Genomic DNA, 20,096 nt, shown 5'->3' on the forward strand with positions numbered 1-20,096 from the left:
TAAAATAATATTTGAGTAATATTAATTTTAAAAAACTACTTTCAGCAATTATAGTAATAAAAATATGTATTTTCAATAGTCTTTTAGAAACAAAGGATGTATATGAAAAACAACATACGTTTTTATATAATTTAATAAGTTTAGTAGAGTATTCTTTTTTATTTTTAAAATAAATCAATAATTGAATATATAATACTCATAGGTGCTTAATATTTTTTAGAATTTATATAACATTTTTTTAATTCATCCTTTATCCAAATAGTTTTTTAAAGCAACCATTGCCTATCACTCTGAGACAGATGGTGAGTGAGATAAACAAATATCTGGAGATGTATCTTAGATGCTTCATTCGTGATTTTCCTTAGGATTGAATTGAAATTTGGTAGAACATGACATATCAGAAATAGTAATGACATGACACCTTTTAGAGCAATTATGGAGGTGATCTCCCAAAGATAACTAAGTGCACAATTGACCAAACAGATTATGTGTCAATCCAAGAACAATTGTTAACCAGGGACATCACAATTAACAACCTGAAACATAATTTACTCAAAACACAAAATCACATGAAGAAATATGTACATAATCTTCTTAAAATTAATTAAAATAAAATTCAATCTTCCCCCATTATTATGTTTTTCATGATTTTCACAATCTATAAAATCTAAAAACAACTTACATGACTAATTATTAGATAAAACTAATTCCAAGTGAAACATACCAATCCAGGTCAGCAATACACATTTTAACATTATATTTATTATTAGTTTAAACTTATTAAAAATTACAAATATGCATAGATTTATTTCTAATTTAACTAGTCTCATCTACATTCATCGTTTCAAATAAATTTAACTAATAATAAAAACATGTTAAAATGAATATTTTAAAAAATTATGCAAGCTACTCTTTAAATTTAAATTAATTAATATAAAAAACATTATATTCTATATGTATCAAGATAAAAAAAAATGTAAACAATATGGATCATGTGGGGCTCTATAACTTAACATAGAAGTTATATTTTTGACTAAAAGAACTTTTATTAATAATTAAACAAGGAATAAAAATCAGGGAAGACCAATTCTCGATTGATTTAAATGTGTGCACATGTTTCCACCATACATGTTCAACATATAAATTATTTATTCATATAATGCTGGAAATTTAGTTTCCATTGTGCATGAAGTCAAAGTAGCCTATATGAACACAAGTTGCATACTGTGATCATTAGAAAATTGAAGTGAAACTGATATGAGAAGTCCAAAATTGAGTTTGTGTTTTCTAGTGTTTTTGGCAAGCTATGGCATAAGTTGCTGCCTAAGCCTTGGTGATGTATGCCGGCCAAAAGAACACGCAGCATTATTTGTGTTTGGAGATTCATTATTTGATGTTGGAAACAACAATTACATAAACACTACTGCTGATTATCAGGCAAATTACTCTCCATATGGGGAAACCTTCTTCAAGTATCCAACAGGCAGATTTTCTGATGGTCGTGTTCTTCCAGATTTCATAGGTATACACTACAACTTTGGTTTTATGTGTTTAATTAAGATCAACCAATACCTCATATACCTACATTATTATTGCAGCTGAGTATGCTAAGTTGCCTCTAATCCCACCCTATCTATTCCCTGGTAATCAACGATACGTTGATGGAGTGAATTTTGCATCAGCTGGAGCTGGGGCTTTGGTTGAAACCCAACAAGGACTGGTCTGTTTCATGTTATTGCTAACTATTAGTTGTGAATGAAATTGAATGCTTGGTCATTCATTAGCACTGATGCCTACCTACTTAAGTCCATGCCATCTACTTTGATCTGAAAGTGTTGAATTTGCAGGTGATAGATCTAAAAACTCAGCTAAGTTATTTCAGGAAAGTCAGCAAGGAATTGAGGCAGCAACTTGGAAATGCGGAAACCACAGCTCTGCTTGCCAAAGCTGTTTACTTGATCAACATTGGAGTCAATGATTATGAAATCTCTCTGTCAGAAAATTCAAGTAATTCACACACGGCTAAGAAACATGTAGAGATGGTAGTTGGTAATCTTACATCAGTGATCAAAGTATGTAGAGGCTTCTTACTTTGCTCTGCATTGAAGCATCAAAGTTAAACTTTGTATAATGAGCAAATAGAATAAGTCTAACTTTGTGATATGATGGAGTGCATTAATCAGGGGATACACGAGGCAGGAGGGAGGAAATTTGCAGTGTTTAACCTACCAGCTGTGGGTTGTGTTCCATTGGTGAAGGGTCTAGTAAATGGATCAAAAGGGTCCTGCGTGGAAGAAGCTTCAGCACTGCCCAAACTACATAACAGTGTGCTTGAGATGGAACTTGGGAAGTTAAAGAAAGAACTAGAAGGATTTAAATATTCGTACGTGGATTATTTCAGCATATCTTTTGATGTTATAAACAATCCTTCAAAATATGGTAAGTAGTGCATATATCGAGTGAGTGAGTATATGTGATTTTTGGTGGGTTGGCTTATGTGATTTAGTGTTGTGAAAAAGGGTTGAAAGAAGGCGATGTTGCATCCTGTGGCAGTAGAAAGCACAGGGGAAATAACAGCTGTGGAGGTAGAAGAGCAGTGAAAGATTACGAGTTATGTGAGAATCCAAACCAATATGTGTTCTTTGACTCGCTTCATCCCACCCAAGCTACTCATCACATTGTTTCTCAGCTTGTCTGGAGTGGAAATCAGAGTATTGCAACCCCATGCAATCTCAAATCACTGTTTCAATCATAATTACCATCTTATATAAATGTTCACATCAATCTCATTCTAATAAATAACCATCTTCCTTCTTTGTTGCAATAAATATATATACATTCCATATATACTTTGATTAAGATGTGTTTGTTGAACCTCACCTTGTATATTATACTTTACACATTCCCATCTGCATTTGTTAATGAAAGTACACTTAGTTTTAAAAGGAGTTTATTAGTAAATTATACTTTAAATGTACTATAAAATAATCATAATTATAACTTATCGTTTCATTCATTCAGTTCCTAATTTTTATCCCATAATTCAAATTAAACATTAGATCCTCTAGTATAGAAAATCCATATTTTTAATTCAATTCTCTAATTTACAAATATTTGATTTTTTATTATTTTGATTGAATGGAACACCAGACCGAACATATATTTATTTAAGGTACATAAAAAATATTTTATTTACTAAGATCAATGAAATAAATTAACGCAAAATTGAAGATTAAAGCAAAATTATTAAAGGGTGTGTCTCTACTTGGTGATTTGTATGGATTCATTCAATTGATTTTGTGCAGAGGAGAGCAGAGCAGAGGAGAGCAGAACAGAGCAGAGTGAGGTTGTTCCCTTGACTTGACTTTGAGTATTGGATTTAGATCTTATCTGGTCTGATGGAAGCTATATAATTGTAGTGTTTTGAGTTAAATACAACAAATCTGTGTTTCTGAAGTAAAAAAGAGGGATCAATATTACTTAAAAGCAAAATAAAGAGTAGCAAGATCCCCAAAACACAACAGTTGCAATAATGCACTATTGAGGGGACTTTTAGGAAGGAGCCTTTTTTTTGGAATTGGAGTTATATTTTCACTACCCTTCTTTGGTGTTAATTGTTAATCTATAGAAGTGACTTGTTCTTTCTCCTCTATTTTGGTTTCGGTTAAGCTTAAGCTTTTGGGATAGTTGGTTGGTTATTGAAGTGGTAGCAAACACTCTATGCCAAGTAATCTAGAGTTCAAGCTTTGCTACCCGTACTCTTCTAATCTTCTAATAATGGAGATTCAACTTTAAGACAAGGTATTGTGTCTTTGCATTATCCATGCTTCACAAAAGTTTGAGGAAATGTGTCATAGAAGTAATGCATAATCATTCGTGTGTCTTCACGCTACAACTTCAATCTTTGGGATTGTTGGTTCCTGATTCCAATACGTGTTACTATATTATTCTGTAAATTTCACATGGGTCTTGCTAAACCTGAACTTTTAGCATGGAGTGAGTTAAAATGTGAACGAAAATCTGAAAAATGTTACAGCGAGAGAGCACAGAAACTGTTAGCCAACATGTGGTATTTATTTACTTTCGTACAATTGATTTTGTCCGTGTGGCTACACAGAACCGAACCTTCTGGAAACACACTCCAACCATATAATATAAAATGCAAACTCATCTCCAATCTCCACCGTACATCATCTTCGTCTACAGTGAACACTAATCCATAATCAAACATTAAAAAAATGGAAACATAGTATATTTTGTAACCTTAGTAAAAAAATGGAAACTACGTAAAGAGGGTGTGCTTCTGGAGAGTTCTTAAGGTGGGTGAACTGCTTCCTCCGAATAAAATTGTTAAAAGTTCCTTCTTCCATCCATGCCTTATAATATTAACAATAATGAATGCATAAATAAATAATTAAAAAGATTGGGTTTTGGTTTGATTTAATAAGTTGGGTTTGAGTTGAGCAGAGTGAAGAAAAGTGGGTTTGGTTTGAATGAAGAGATGGCGAAGGGAGGAGAGAAATGCAGTGAGGAGTTGTATGAGGTTCTGGGAATAGAGAAGGAGTGTACACCGTCTGAGCTCAAGAATGCGTATAAGAAACTTGCACTGGTTAGAATGAACGAATGAGTGAATTGGAACATTTGATTTTAAGGTTTTTGTTCTTGTGTCTCATATTAGAATGAATGAATGAATGAAGGAATTTGTTTTGTTTGATGGGATAGAAATGGCACCCAGATCGTTGTTCAGGGAGCCGCGTGGAAGAAGGCAAGAAGAAGTTCCAGGCAATCCAGCACGCGTATTCTGGTTGGTAAAATCTCCTTCAATTCAATTCACCTTCACTTTCATTCTTCTCTTCCATTCCATTGTTAATTACTTTCACTCTGTTTATGTCCAGTGTTATCTGACGTCAACACAAGGTTGTTGTACGACGTAGGTGTCTATGACAGCGATGACGACCAAACCGTATCTACTCTCATTCTCCCTCCCCTTCTCTTCTCTTCTACAAACTAAATATGCTTTTAATATCACCACTCCTTCTCCTTCTTTCACCTGATTCCTGTCTTATGGCAACACTCTCAGTTTCGTATCTCTCTTTTTTTTTTCTTTCTTTATTTAAAAAATGGATTTTTTGTTGGTCTGGTGTTCTGTCGTCTGTAGCAGTCTTGTACCGTTTCTGGGCTTGGCACCGTCCATTTTTCTTCTTCCTGTAAAAGGTACCATCTGAGACCAATTGGAATCCTTTGTTTTCATCTTTACATAGAAAGTCTTAATTCTGTTGTAGGGAAAATAAACTAGATAGCCAGGCACAAACTTTGCTGAGTTAAACTTGCATAACACTACTTGTCTTTTGTTGTGATCTATATACCCAACCCAACCAACCGGTGAATCAAGTCCATGCCAGAATTTCCTACAAGGGATATGTATATAAATATAATTAACAGAATCAAAATTTGGTGGTGGTTTCATTTTGTTTTTGTGATGGGGCAATGGTATGTTTGTTTGAACAGGGCATGGGTGATTTCTTGAATGAAATGGCCACAATGATGAGTCAATCAAAACCCAGTGTAAGTAATCTTCATTTAATTCCTTCCAATCTTTCTCAACATTGCTGGACCAAAATTTCCACGCTTTTCACCACTTTTTTTCTTATTATATGGAGAAAACTAGAGTGTTGGCCTTTGTATGTCAAATACTATGGCTTTTTCTGTTGTTTGACGAATGATAATAGTATTCCTCTGGGTTTTCTTTATAGTTGCTGTGGGAAATGATTTTTGTTGAATTCACTCAGATGCACAACATGCTGTCACTGTCGGCTCTTAATCAGCTAAAAAAGCAAAAGAATTTTGAGAAGGCTATGGATGAAGTTTCATGCTCAATTATTCTAAAACAGAAATTAAGCAAAAGAAATGGAAGGAGATAAAGCCAGATATTGATTGCATTGCGTGTATATAATGTGATAAAGAAACCTATGCACTCGTTCATAATTTCAAACCAGCAATTAATAAATGAATTCATTATATTTGTTGTCATAGTGGTGGGCCTCAATGCCTAAGATGAATCATGTGATAGATATGATAAGGTATTGATTTTATGATTATACCATGAGCCCACCATCTGAGATTCTGAGAGAAATCAGTCTCATATCATATGCTATCGTATGTATTAGTATTAGTATTAATATTGTTATTGTTGCTGAATTAATGCAATGCATGCTGACTGATTATGGTATCTGGGCTTGAACAGCAACAGCTTGCATGCATCTATAATTTGTTACTAGCTAATTGGTGAACTCACATTTAATGATACTGGCTTGTGGTGTGACATAACAGGAAAATGGGGAGGAGAGTTTTGAGGACTTCCAACAGCTCTTTGAAGAAATGTTTCAAGCAAATATTGGGTCAATCGGAAGCACCTCTCATACTAATGGTGAAGGTTCAAGATCAAATAAACGTAATTCCACTGAAATTCATTTTGGAAAGACGGACAATACATCCGAACTCAATACCAGCAACCAGAACTTCTGTTCAGGGGTTAGTAATATACATACACACACAACATTTTTCATTTCGTACAACGAAATTCAAGGCATACATGTTAATAAAACTGGAGAACGCAAATATGGCATTCAATACTAACTGTGCCTAGATTTGCATGCAAGTTTCATGTGTTGGCTTGGGGGCCTACAGTAAATTCAATTGGTAAAACTAAAGCTATTAGCCTTGCCAGTGTGTTCGATATCTTAAAGCAGATGTGACTTTTGATGGTATAGGCACTGCTTGAACATTGAAATTTGCTTGTAAAGTTTCTGAGTTTCGTAGCTGTGCAATTGCAAATTATGCTTGGATAGAGTTAATGCATTAATCAGTTGTTGTCCATGTCACGCAAGGTTGTCTTGTCATGTAATTTTCCCTTAAAAATGAGGATACAAAGCAAGGAAGCATGTGTTTTGACTTTGAGGTATGTGAAAATGATGTGTTTCCCATTGGTCATGATTTCATCTAAATTGGTTATTGGGTTGGTTATGAAATGTTAGGAGTTTGTAAAATGTATCTGCATTAGATATTACATATAAAAGTGGGTGTGTGATTACTACTTATAGATAGTGATTTTATTGTTGATGATGTGTGAAGGGAGGTGGAGCAGGTCCAAGATATGAAGAAGGGAATTCCAGAAGGAGGAGGTAGCATGGTTTCTGTGATCAGCATCATGTTTTGCTATGAAGTCAAGTCTCAGATGTAGCAGCACAAAACCTGCTATTTTCTTACCTTCTCTTCCTCTCTTTTCCTTTATATATGCTGTAATCGCTGTTTTTCCATCCAAATCAAACAATCTTACAATCTTATCTCTACTCAATTTCTCTTAATGGAAATCAAATTTGTTTTTATGTATTATCACACTTCAACTTAGTATTTATTTTTTGTGTCATTTAAGAAGTTCTTTGTTATTTTTTCTCTTTCAAAATATGGAAGGAATGTACTTTTTTTTTCAATGTTTCATGGATCCAAATGAATAGTGTAAACGGTTTTTTTTTTTAATAAAAATATTATTTGAATGTGGCCTTTATAAACATTAGTTTCTTAAAATTAAATAAAGTTGTTTTTATTTATATAATAAGCCTATATTTATGTGGTTTATATTAAAATAGTGTTTTTTCTTTATAAGAAAATTTAGTAATAAGTTTTATTTGAAGATACTCTTACTCCCTTGTAATAATGAGGGTTGTGGTGAAGTCTTTAATTGAAGGAAGGTTGATTAGTATAACGAAATTTAAAATTAATTAAAATAAATAATAAAAAATAGCAATTGGTTGTTTTTTCGTGTGGACGAAGACTTTATGATTTTGGTTTGTTAACCTTAAAGTGATGGTGCCATTTTATGGTCTAAAAATGATTACGCTTTCATGATTATTTTTGCGAGTAGGTATTACTATATATTAGTTACAATTATTTAGTATGGCAAAAAGCTTTATCAACATCTAAATTTAAGATGAAAGTTTTATAAAATAAATTATTTAAGTAAACTTGTGAGGTATAGTGAAAATTTTAAAACTAATAATTTGGTTTTATTAACTAGTCAGTGTCAACTACATGTTTTTAGAATATTAATATTAAATTAACTTTTTAAGTTGTAAAAAACCGAATGACAAATAAAAATGTATAAAAGTATTTGTCTTACAAAAATTTTCCATTAAGGAAAAACTTGTAAAAATGACTTAAAAATGATGATATTGTAAAATTCACTTAATAAAATAAGATTTCATGAAAGTTTTCGTAAGACAGAGATTTTCAATAGTTATTTTAATTTTACCATATTTGACAAGCAGAAAGATAGTAAGAATTTAAATTAAATGTAAGATAATATTAATTAAAATTTTGAAGTTTTTTTTTTATATAAAATTGTTTATCAGTTTTTAAAAAGTTGCTATATGTTTGAATTTTTTAAATATATTCTACCATATATTTTTTTTATCTTTTTTGTCAGTTAGTTTGTAGAAAAAAAGTTATTTATTGGCACTACAATGGTTTGTTTATTGTCCTATTAAAAAATATCATAAGTTTAACATATCTCTCTTTTTGTATGGAAAGAAATAAAGGGTATGTACATAAGTTGAATGAATGTATTAAAGATATTATATTAAATGTTGAAAGTGTAATATTAAAAATGAATAATAACTAAAATAAGAAGTAATCCATTGATGGTAGGTCATATTGGTAGAAAATGACATGGGAATATCCTTACCTTTCTTAATGTTTACATTGCCTCTAACTTCAAAAATGAAACGCGACCAGATTGAGTCCCACCACAATAAAGACCATAATGTCCAAGAGAGTGGCATAATAATATAAGAGGTTACGATACTCTTCTTAAATGGTGCATACGTATCAGACACATATTAGATACTGATTATTTGTAGGATACATATCGGTAAAGTATCTAATAAAAAATATTTATTAGATTTATGATAATTTTAACAGAATTCTTACATAATTTTGAAAAATAGAAATATATTACTTTTCTAAATATTTAAACTTATTATATAAATATTTATTATTATTATAAATATAAGTAACAAATTTTTTTCATAAAAAATATATTTTTGTTAAAAAAATCTGAAACATTCTTATACACAATTTATATAATTAATAATTATATAATATATAGATCCGTGTATTGTATTCTATATTTAATACATATGATATAATAATTATATAATATATCGTGTCATAATTATATAATATATAGATACGTTTTTTGGTGTTTATTTATACATAATTTACATATGATATATTTCTTTGTTTGTGTGTTATGAAAGGGGTTGATTTGTCATTTTGCGTCTGACAGAATGTGTTGTAAGTATATGATGGTCCCCGGGCTTGGCTTCGAAGCCAAGAGAATTGGATGGTTACGTGCTCTGCATGCAAACCTTTACATCTTCTCTCTTAAGCCATTGCAGAAGCCCTATTCAGCTCACAACTACTTTCTCATCTCTCTAAACAATAACATCTTCACATCTTCACTTCTCTTGCCTTTTTCTTGTGCACTGAAGAAGATCTCATGATAAGATTCATGTTTCTGTTAGCCACATAGCATTATCCACAAAATAAACATCAGCATAGGATCAATGTTTAAGGCATGCATTTTTACTAACACTTGAAAAGTATAACGCATGACAGATACAATTTGAGTGTGAAGGGGAAGAAGAATGGCATCCCTGGTGCCTGGAGTTCTGCTGAAGCTTCTCCAGAGTATGAACTCTAATGTAAAAGTTCGCGGGGAATATCGCTCTGTCCTTCTGCAGGTCATCAGCATCGTGCCCGCACTATCTGGCTCTGAATTATGGCCTAACCAGGGTTTCTTCATAAAAGTCTCCGACTCTTCTCACTCAACCTATGTCTCACTCTCAAAGGAAGACAATGACCTCATATTGAATAATAAGCTTCAGCTTGGGCAATTCTTTTATGTGGATAGAATGGAGGCAGGCACACCGGTCCCTATTCTTGTTGGGGTTAGACCAATCCCCGGACGCCACCCTTTTGAAGGGAATCCTAAGGACTTAATGCAGATGTTAGAGCAATCAGAGAATTCTCATAATGATGGAGTCAATGGTTCCAAATCCACGGATTTAACAGAAGCCAAAGAGAATCCAAGTTCAAGGCAGAAGATTGTGATTAAAGAGGAAAAACTAGGCGTTGCATCCAGGTACATGCAGGGTGTTCTAAATCCCAACTCAAAGGCCAACGTGCCAGAGGCTAATGTAGGAAGCAAAAATGATCTAGAAATTGGCGTCGATGGTAAAAAGGTGGGATCTGCCAAAGGAAGGCAACTAGAGATCAAAGGTCAGGTATGATTCTTGCTCTGGATTCCGATTCCTAAAGACTCGAGAGTGTATAGTTGTGGAATTTAAGTCGTTTTATGTATGATTGGCTTGAATGAAAATTGCAAAGAATTTCAATGAACTTATTACATACTATGAGTTCGATATTTTTTGCACTATTGTTGAAAAGTAAGCCTAAAACACCCAAATATCGTCAAGAGGAATGCACACTTAACTACATGCCCCAACCTCAAGTGTAGCCTATTGAGACTATTACCAAGTTATAATAGGGTTCAGGTCGATCACCCTCTAATATATCATAAAGGAACAATATATGATAATGGAATTGTCTTTTAAAAAATTGAAATTAAAGAAAAGAAGGGAGTCTAATGATGAAGAATTAATCTTTTTGGTAATAAAGAAAACAGTGCAGTGATAATGATAGATTTTAGCATCACAGGTGCTTCCCATGACTCAAACTGCCACTCGACTTGAAGCACTTTCACCAAAGCAAGATGTCACCCAATCTAACATCCGGGAAGTTGTCACAGCACCTTCTATGCGCACTTCTGCAAAACACAGTAGTTCTACTAAACAGGAAAATTTGAACATGAATTTGTTGTCTCGCGCTAAAGATAAAAGCAAGAGCACTGAGACAATTCCATGGTCTTCTTTGCCAGCCAAGCTTCTCAGGCCCGGAAAGGTGCATTAAAATTTACTCTCTCTCTCTTGTATATTCTTATCACACGTCCTTGTATTAAACGTAGTTGAAAAGTTTATCATTGTCATTGATCGCCAATCCAATGCGCGAACGGATTAGCATTAAACGTGCATTGAAACATGTGTTAGGCTTAAAACAAACTACATTTAATTCGATCTGAGCACTTGTTTTTGCGTATTAACATGATTCTTTACTTGGCAATCATTTAAACGTAAACCTAATTTCTTCCTTGCCTACTTTTCTTTCATTTTACCCAAGGTTATTCTTAGAAGAAAACATCTAGCCTCTCAGGTTGTAGTACAAGCCCAAAAAGAAGCATCTGCAGCAACAACCACAGTTAAATGCCTGAGGTATATACTGTCTTTTAATCTAAAAGTTGCTTCACGGTATTACATCCGTTCAGGGAATAAACAAACGCCTCATTAGTTCTTCAGTTAATTTGGGCGACAAGTGAATGCATAATTCCTTTTGCTATTTTGTTTGTGCCCAAGTTATGAACTCTTCATCTTTGGTTTACAGTATGTTCGCCAACATCTGCTCTTCTGCATCTTCAGAGAACCCTCATGCCACACTAAACAAATTTTTTGCTCTCCAACAGCTCATGGACCAGCCAAATGGTGCAGCTCAGTTGAATGATAAATCACTTCAACTATACAGAATTTCAACTCCCTTAGAAAAGCATAAATCTGTCTCGACAGCAGGATTGATGCCTGCTAAAAACACGGCAAAGTCTCCAAAACCTTTAACCGAACTATCAGGGACTGACAAACAAGAATGGGCCAAAGGGGGTGGTATGAAAGAGATCAACGAGCTGGGAGAGTTACTTTTAAATGAAACAAGATCATGGTTTCTGATATATCTGGAAAAGACATTAGATGCTGGGTTTTCCGTTGGCTCCAGTGAGAAGGGCAAGGATAGTAAGGATATTGCAGGGAGACAAATAGAGCAAGCCAACAATATAGCTCTAACATTGTCACACCTTAAGCATGCAAACGAGTGGCTGGACAAACAGAGGAGCAGTTCCAACACTGAAAGTGAAGGGCTCGTGGAGACTGTTGACAGATTAAAGCAAAAAGTTTATTCTTGTCTGCTTGTACATATTGATTCCGCTGCATTAGCATTGGGGAACCGAGCCTGATTCAAGGTCAAGAAACTGCTTCGCAACAATATAACTCTAATGCTATTTATTAGTTAAATTATTAAAGGTGATTGAGCCAAACATTGATAATGGAAGCTTGGACTTCTATTGAGTGCAATGTTGGTCTGTACTTGTACCCAAAAACAAAAATAACAAAGGTACTGACTTGATATTAGATTTCAATTTGTCTGGTAGATGAAAATAAAGTAAGCCGTTATGGGCTCTTGGACACATTGAAAGTTGAGTTACTACACCATTTTCTTTTTTATATGATATCAGCGGAGGGATAGTATGCTGTTTTGACTAAATGCAATAAAAGTAAAAGTGTAAAACAATACTTGGTTCTAGAGGAAATCCAGAAAGAATTTACCTTGCGGTAACAAAGTGAGAAATCCAAGCATTATGGCGGAATTGCAGTAATAAGAGAGCGGAACCATGATAGATAAACAAGCAACGTAACAAATAACGAACTATAGTGAAGAACAGACCATTTGGAAAACAAAAAGAAACCTTAAGTATAAAAATGGCTACAAAATTGGCATTGCATTAAAAGCATCGATTCAGTTAATAGGAGGGTACTTTAGAAAATACATAGATAGCATAGATTAGTGAGAAGGGAAAGGCACATATATGGATTTAACTTAGTACTGTCTGAAAGTGAGATTCAAGCGACCAGGGCGTAGATTAATGTGTTGGAGCAAGTTGGGGGCAGTGGTTGTATCAATAGCGGTAACCCCATGGAATACATTTCTAGAGGGGCCACCAAAGATCAAAACATCCCCAGATTCGAGTTGCAGTTTCTGTGCCTTGTCGGGATCCCTGTGATCTCCATAGAGGAACTGTGCAGAGTATCCAATGGAGAAGGATACAACGGGCAAGCCTCGGCGAAGAGAGTCTTTACTTTCATCCTTGTCTTGATGAAGACCCAGACGGCCAGTTTGGGAGTAAAAATTGACAATGCAGATGTCGGGTGAGATGGAGGGAAGGGGATCATGAGGAAAGAGGGCGTTGGAATCACGAAGTGCATTGCTGACCAATGTATGAAACTCGGGAGGGATGAGGGGGGGTTTGGCTCCGTCGAATGGCCGTTGTTCTCCGTATTGAGAGGTGTGAGGATCCCAGTTCTTTCCGAGGCACATCATCTTCAAATGCATTTCGACCCCTTCCCCGTAACCAGGCTGGTAGAAACCTCCCACTCCCACCCCCAACTCCCTGCACCTTTCCACTATCTTCTTCTGATCGCTCAGTGAAAGGTAACCCCTCAGAAGGACCATCCCAGGCCTCAACAACAAACTACTACTATTACTAGATCTTCTCCTTTCTCTGTTCTTTACAAGCAAAGAAGGTTTCAGAACCACGGTTCCAGGTTGTTTACGGGGACATATATCAAACACTCCTTCTCCTACTGCTGCTGCTGCTGGTGGTGGTGGTGATGGCTTATCAACGTCATCGCAAATTTTTAACTTTGCCACTCCAATTCCAACTGAGTCGGAATCAGAATGAGAATCGGGAGATGAATTCTGCGGTCGATTCTTCTCCTCGCTGCCTCTAACGCACCCACATTGCTCTTTCCCAACAACAACCTACACACAACCATTCATATTCGCACAATGCATCGTAACACCCCCAAAGTAATTGTTTTTTTAAAATAATAACCTAATTACCTTCAAAATACATGCAAACACGAATTACCGGTGGAGTGGATGGAGAGCGACGGCCACGACCGCCACCACGACCACGACCGCGGCCACGACCGCCACCGCGGCCACGACCGCCACCGCGACCAGAACCAGAACGTTCCATTGTCTCTTGCGTTGAGTGGCGCTGCGTTCACAACACTTGCTGCTGCTGCTGCTTCTATTTATCGATTTTCCAATGTCTTTTAGTCTTCCTCCTTTTATTCACATCAACCACACCAACCAAATTATTCATTTATATCATATTTAAGTCTTTTCATTTCATCACTCCAACAAACAAGTAAATTGTGTACGTTCTACAACTAGATTCTTTAACTTCTGTACTTCCAAGGATACATATTTTTTTATATAATTCAAATTTGTAATAAACAAGAATATTTCAATATATAAACTATGAAGTATACTGTGATTAAAATTTATAATACATATGTATTTAATTGTATGAATTAAATTTTATATTTACTATGAGTATTTTAAATTATGATATAAGATTCTTTTTAAATATTTTTAAAATATCAAATTTAATTTAGAGAGTGAGATAAAATTAAAATATAGACAATTAAAGAAATCAAATATATGGATAAAAAATAGCAAGGCCCATTTAGAAAATTTTCTAATTACATACGTGTGAAAAACACAAAAAAAAAATAGAATACACAGAGTGTGGTGGTGAAATAGTAGAGCTGTTAGTGTAAAAATAAATAAAAAAGTTTAATTATGTTTTTGAAACTTTCTGCACTAGAAAACTTGTTATTAGCTAAGAAAAAAACAATTTTGGTAAAAACCTTTTGCAAAAAAAAAAAAGAAGACAAAGATAAACACATATTTACACTAAATTTGTTTGCTTGAGCTATTGTATGCTTAGTAGTTGTATGAGATTTTTCCACCCAAACGATTAATAACATTTTTTTAGTATAATTTTTTAACTGAATTGGTTATTATTCGAGATTTCTTATTTCAATGTATATTTATGTCTCATTATATTTTATCTCTTGGTATCATAAATAATTGTTCTCTTTCCATATTAATTAAATTAAGGATATTTTGAAAAAGGACATTAAAAATAATAACTGAAAAGGAACAGATACGGAATATTTTAATAAGATGAAAAGTCCTTTTGAAGATATCTTGAAACATAAATTAATTCTTCCTTTTGTTTCCAACGTTCTACATTTTTCCATATTTTTAATATTTATGCCACATTTGTTTTCATGATTTATTTAAAAATGATAAGAAACGAAAAGTTAAGAACGGAAGAGAGAAGAGAATAGAAGATTTTTACAAATTGATAAACATATTAATTTTTTAAAAGTTATTGTTTTAAATTATTATATTTTATTTTTAGTGTTTATGATATCATAAGTACCTAACACTTTATACGAGCATTTTTACTATCATTTCATTACCAGTTTTAAAATGATTAATCTCCATAAAAAAGTGTTATTTTTTAAAGAAATAATTATATGAATTTATTAAGAAATTGGCATTTGAGTTAGAGAAAGAAAAAAGGAAATATTTAGAAAAATAAAAGATCCTAGGAAAGTGTGTGTGGATAGTAGAAAAGGCCGTGAATTTAGAAGTATGGGAAGGTTGTGGTGTGTTGTGTTGTGACATAACTGAGAAGAAAAAGTGTTGTTATTCTGCTACACGTGCTCACAGAATTCACTATTCACTGTGATGACTAATGAGATCTGCTACACGTGGCCCATGCATCTTCCAACAGTTACACGTGGCCCATGCATCTTCCAACAGTTACAGTGGGAAGATTCAAACCTCACTCTGTTTTAAGATTAGGTTGGTGAATGCATAGGGAACAGGGATTCACCTAACCATTTCCCACTTCCTTTCCAACAAAAATATTAACCAATTTTATTAAAATATCTAATTCATTATCTTTAATAACATTATTTCAATTTGCTTATCTCCATTTATGCATTTCTCCTCAAACAAAAAAAAAACTATATCTAAAAACATATTTAATTTAAATAAAATACATATTATGATGATGTAACGAAACTCAAACCTTAATTAAAATTGAGATATTTTATAAAAGTACGGTTAAATGAAGTAAAATTAGTTCAATATTAATTATGTTAAGAACAAAGTGTGATATTTTCCTAACGAAAATGATAATATTTTATATTACAATAAAACTTATTTTGAGAATAGGGAAAGACGGTAAGTAAAAAAAGAAATAGGCGGAAAAATATATTGTGGTCCCATTTTCTTTTAAATATTTCCGCATATATAAAATAAATGCCAGGGGAATGCTTCATAGGCAAGTAACAATACTTTTGAAATTTTAATGCCACTTCACTTCCTTTAAGATATTTTATATTCAAAACATTAATATGAATAATTAGGTCTATCTTAAAATAATTTATTTGAACATATTTTCTAAAATTAATAAATTATGTATAATTTTAGCAAAGTAATTTATACAAGTTATTTCTAGTGGTCTAGTAAAAAATTGAATACTTTCTGACTTTACGAAGCCAAACTATCCACCACATCTAGCAGCATGCGCATCCAACTATTTTAATTATAATTATAATTATAATTATAATAAAAAGGTCATTGTCTCATTTATTTTCTCCTACATACTTAATACTTTATAGTTAATAATTATAATTATAATAAAAAGGTCAAATGATAACCTGTTAGTAAAAAACAATTTTGAAAATGTCAGAATTGGAACCCGTTTCTACTGCTGCATTTTAATCAAACACGCAATTGTTGCAATAATCCAATATTTTTATTATACCTTTATTTCTTCATCATTTATTATTTTTATATTATATTTTTATTTATTTCACTCTTTGTTTGCAATAATAAAAAATTGAAAGAATTAATAAAAGAAGGAGTTTCTTGGTTTCATATAAGAATGGGTAATGGAAGAAGAAGCTAAAGAAACTACGACTTCCACTTTTTTACATTAAACTTAAAAGAACAGTTTGCATATGAAAGAAAATTATTAGTTAATCCATGTATCTGTATAAAAAATATATGCTTTATTTTTTATTAAATACTAAAATTATATTTTTGTTGATTTTATTTTATTTTCTTTAATGTTTTTTTAAAATAAAACGTATATTTAAATTTTGTTTGTAACGAAGGAAAAGTATGGAATAGGACAGAAGTAAATGTGTCTCCGTCTGTGATAAGAAAAAGCAAAAAGCAGGGCAAAAACGGCAATGAGATTTAGTCAAATATTCATCCTCGATTTTGGAGAGAAAAATAATATAAAAAATTAAGTGTAATTATAAAAATATCGCTATTTATATATAATATACTTTTTATACAACTGTTATTGTTTTTTTCTTTATCTACGTACTTTCTTAAAACAGAGAAAGCTTTATTATACAACTTAATTAAATAATTTTGGAGGAAAAGGTTTAGAATTTTAAACCACTATTATTTGTTAGTACGAAAAACTTTTGATGTCGCTATACAAAACAAGTAGTTGGCGTGATTTTCGTCAAATTCCTTTTTTTTTTATCTCTTGACTTTTCACTAGTTTAATGAAAAATATAATAAATGTTTTTTTCTTAGACTTGTGTATAGTTTTCTCTCATTCATATTATATAAAAATTATTTCATAAAGTATTTTCAAAGTATAGAAATAAATTTAGAATATTAATAGACTTTATAATAATTTAGAATACTATAATATTTCCATTCTTCTGAATTTTTTACAAAATGGTTAGGTTTTAGATGAGAAACCCAAACTTATATATAATAGTTTTATTTGCTAATGCACTCTTAGGTGGCAGAGTTGTCTCAGTAGTCTTTTTATACAGCTTTCTACTTCTCTTAAATATTATTCAAGTGAATTTTATTTATTCTTTCTTGATATAAAAAAACATTAATGTCTCATTTAGTGGAAAGTGCACGTTTGCTATTATTTGATTTTAAAAACATTATCTACTTATCTCTAAAGTCATCTGATTCATAATTAATTGAAGTGATTTGGATTATTAGAAGTTTGTTTATTCATAATATTATGTTTCCTTAAGTTCTGAATTATTCATAAATTAGATTTTTGGTTGATAATTGATAATTGTATTTATGAGTTTAATATATACAAAACTACATGACCCTTCACTCCTAAATTCTTTAATAATATAAAATTTTTACTTCTAATAGACTAACATATTATTTCACAGAAATCAAACTAATAAAATATTTCGAACTTCAAAACAAAAAGTATAACACGTTTGTCCGTTATTAAATAGAAAGTTTTGTTTTATAAATTTTATTTTATTTTGGCATTCGATGGGCCACTTTTGTGACAACATGATAACCATAAATGAATTATTGAATTATTTATCATTGAATACGTTAATTCCATAGTTTTAAGGTTGTACTGATAATTTATCAAATTTAAGTCATTCTATGATGTAGACATATTGAAAATGAATTAAAAAAGATACATTGTTCTCCAATGGTGACGCAGCAAAATACAAGTAAAGCAAGCAATAATTGAATGAATAAATGTTAAACCTGGGGAATAAATAATTGATAATTGCAAATAAAAGTAAACTAGGAAGTGTTTTTTAAACCTAATGAGAACAACATTAAAAAGATTTAGATTTTCCTCTTAAATATTGAGAGGAAAGTAATAGAAAAATAAGTACTAAGAATGATAACGTTGTACTTTTTTCTTCAATTTTATAATATTTTATAATTATAATATTTCATAACTTTATCTTTATTGGAGATTTTTATTTATATATAAATATTTCATCTTTAGTCACTACTATTTTATTTAATTTTTTAAAGTGATTTATATAACATTTATAGTTACATCACATAAAGACATTATATCAATACAATAGAATATATATTTAAATATATATACATAAAGATCATTATAAAGTATTACAAAAATATATTTCTCACTATTAGAAATTTAATATATATATATATCAAAACAAATATTCAAAAGAAAGAAAAAAAAATCTTTTAGATTAATTTGGAGTTCCACATCTTGGACATAATTTGTTTTCGTGTAAGACACAATCATCAAAGATTTTAAAACATCACAAAATATAAAGTATGGTAAGCTAGCATTTTTAAAGCTTTCAATAAAACTTTAAATTTGAAAGAATTGCCAAAAACTCGATGACTCTTACCATGTCAAAAGTAATAATTTGTCCCTAAGGACGCATATCGAATGCACAAAGAACATTTGAATTATCAAGTATAAGAATCACTGAATAGAAAAGAATAATTAAAAGTTGGTTGGATGTTTGTTGTGTATGAGATTGCAAGAATGTAAATAAAGCAAATTAAAGAGTTGTTTGATTCAATTGGGAAAATTGGGATTGGGGTTCATCCTTCTCACTCTTTTGTATTTTAAAAAACATAATAATATTCTATCGTTGATTGATATTGATGGTTACATAAAATTCATTTATATTGATTTCTCGCATATAAAATTATTAAGATAGTCTCCTAAATATCAATTTCTTGCATATTTATAAAAACTCATTGTCGCTACGAGTAGATGTTGATAACAATTAATATTTCAAATATGTTAAGCATTATCATGTAGGCCAGATGCTTATAATATAAGTACTTTTCAGTCAAATCTAATTATCAAAATCATGATAAAACAAGCGCTAAGAATAAAATGACAATACCAATAATCAATCAAGAACATAATATTATGTTTAAATATCACCTCAATACATAAGAGTTTAAATAGATTACTTTCAATCCTAAAGGGTAAAATTAGTCCCTCATGTTGGGCATTTCAAGCATGAAAAATAAGAAAAGAAGATTTTGGATGGTTGCCTCCTCTAGGGTTTTCCATCACCTTTTATTCTCTAAAAAATATGTTCAGGGTTATGTCTCACACCTCACAATTAACCTAGTTGGGTTTAGGTTAAGTGACTTCTCGTTTGGACGAGTTTGGGGTCACTTGGGCGAGTTAGATGAGAAAAGCCCAACTTCTCTGGAGTGATCTCGCTTGGGCGAGATTGGGCTCACTTGGGTTTGTTCCTCTAGATTGATCTACTTTAGGCGAGTTTTTTTTTTAGCGTTCCAGCCTTTCCTTTAGCCCTTTCATCTCCATTTTCGCCTAGAGTCATGAAATTAACACAAATTCGGGTATAAATAGTTCTTATTCGTATTATAATCACAAAATATGTAAAATGGTTTAAATTTATAAATTAAAAGTTAAATTATAATTATTTTATCAATAAATATCCATAAGTGTG

At 31.8% G+C, this 20,096-nt stretch overlaps 4 protein-coding genes across 11 annotated transcripts; 3 read left to right on the plus strand and 1 right to left on the minus strand.

The window, feature by feature from the left end:
* Positions 1-1,145: 1,145 nt before the first annotated feature.
* LOC137820874 (GDSL esterase/lipase 5) lies at positions 1,146-3,364 on the plus strand. The gene is made up of 6 exons (XM_068625171.2): positions 1,146-1,522; positions 1,599-1,720; positions 1,848-2,072; positions 2,184-2,439; positions 2,520-2,711; positions 3,306-3,364. Exons 1-6 carry the CDS (start codon positions 1,258-1,260, stop codon positions 3,362-3,364), a joined length of 1,119 nt encoding a protein of 372 aa, XP_068481272.2. The 5' UTR covers positions 1,146-1,257.
* An 830-nt stretch (positions 3,365-4,194) lies between these two features.
* LOC137820877 (uncharacterized) lies at positions 4,195-7,431 on the plus strand. 7 transcript variants are annotated; one of them, XM_090295885.1, is made up of 8 exons: positions 4,195-4,319; positions 4,723-4,804; positions 4,896-4,963; positions 5,162-5,214; positions 5,509-5,565; positions 6,331-6,531; positions 6,888-6,958; positions 7,132-7,431. In XM_090295885.1, the coding sequence occupies exons 5-8, from the start codon at positions 5,512-5,514 to the stop codon at positions 7,238-7,240; spliced, it is 435 nt and encodes a 144-aa protein (XP_090152011.1). In that variant the 5' UTR covers positions 4,195-4,319; positions 4,723-4,804; positions 4,896-4,963; positions 5,162-5,214; positions 5,509-5,511; the 3' UTR covers positions 7,241-7,431. The 7 variants fall into 7 exon arrangements, with proteins under 7 accessions (XP_090152011.1, XP_090152013.1, XP_090152010.1 ...); XM_068625175.2 differs by lacking the exon at positions 5,162-5,214 and adding an exon at positions 4,468-4,609 and having other exon boundaries at positions 4,256-4,319; XM_090295887.1 differs by lacking the exon at positions 6,888-6,958.
* Positions 7,432-9,462: 2,031 nt separating this feature from the next.
* LOC137821932 (protein CORTICAL MICROTUBULE DISORDERING 1) lies at positions 9,463-12,407 on the plus strand. 2 transcript variants are annotated; one of them, XM_090295854.1, is made up of 4 exons: positions 9,463-10,338; positions 10,777-11,019; positions 11,296-11,387; positions 11,557-12,407. In XM_090295854.1, exons 2-4 carry the CDS (start codon positions 10,786-10,788, stop codon positions 12,173-12,175), a joined length of 945 nt encoding a protein of 314 aa, XP_090151980.1. In that variant the 5' UTR covers positions 9,463-10,338; positions 10,777-10,785; the 3' UTR covers positions 12,176-12,407. The 2 variants fall into 2 exon arrangements, with proteins under 2 accessions (XP_090151980.1, XP_068482841.1); XM_068626740.2 differs by having other exon boundaries at positions 9,467-10,343.
* Positions 12,408-12,632: 225 nt separating this feature from the next.
* On the minus strand, positions 12,633-14,075 carry LOC137821933 (DNA N(6)-methyladenine demethylase ALKBH1C). Its single transcript, XM_068626741.2, has 2 exons — positions 13,868-14,075; positions 12,633-13,758 (listed from the first exon to the last, which is right to left on the minus strand). The coding sequence occupies exons 1-2, from the start codon at positions 13,976-13,978 to the stop codon at positions 12,817-12,819; spliced, it is 1,053 nt and encodes a 350-aa protein (XP_068482842.2). The 5' UTR covers positions 13,979-14,075; the 3' UTR covers positions 12,633-12,816.
* Between the last annotated feature and the right edge of the window lie 6,021 nt (positions 14,076-20,096).

The sequence above is a fragment of the Phaseolus vulgaris genome, chromosome 9 (assembly GCF_051622355.1).
Source record: "Phaseolus vulgaris cultivar YP4 chromosome 9, ASM5162235v1, whole genome shotgun sequence".
NCBI lineage: Eukaryota > Viridiplantae > Streptophyta > Magnoliopsida > Fabales > Fabaceae > Phaseolus > Phaseolus vulgaris.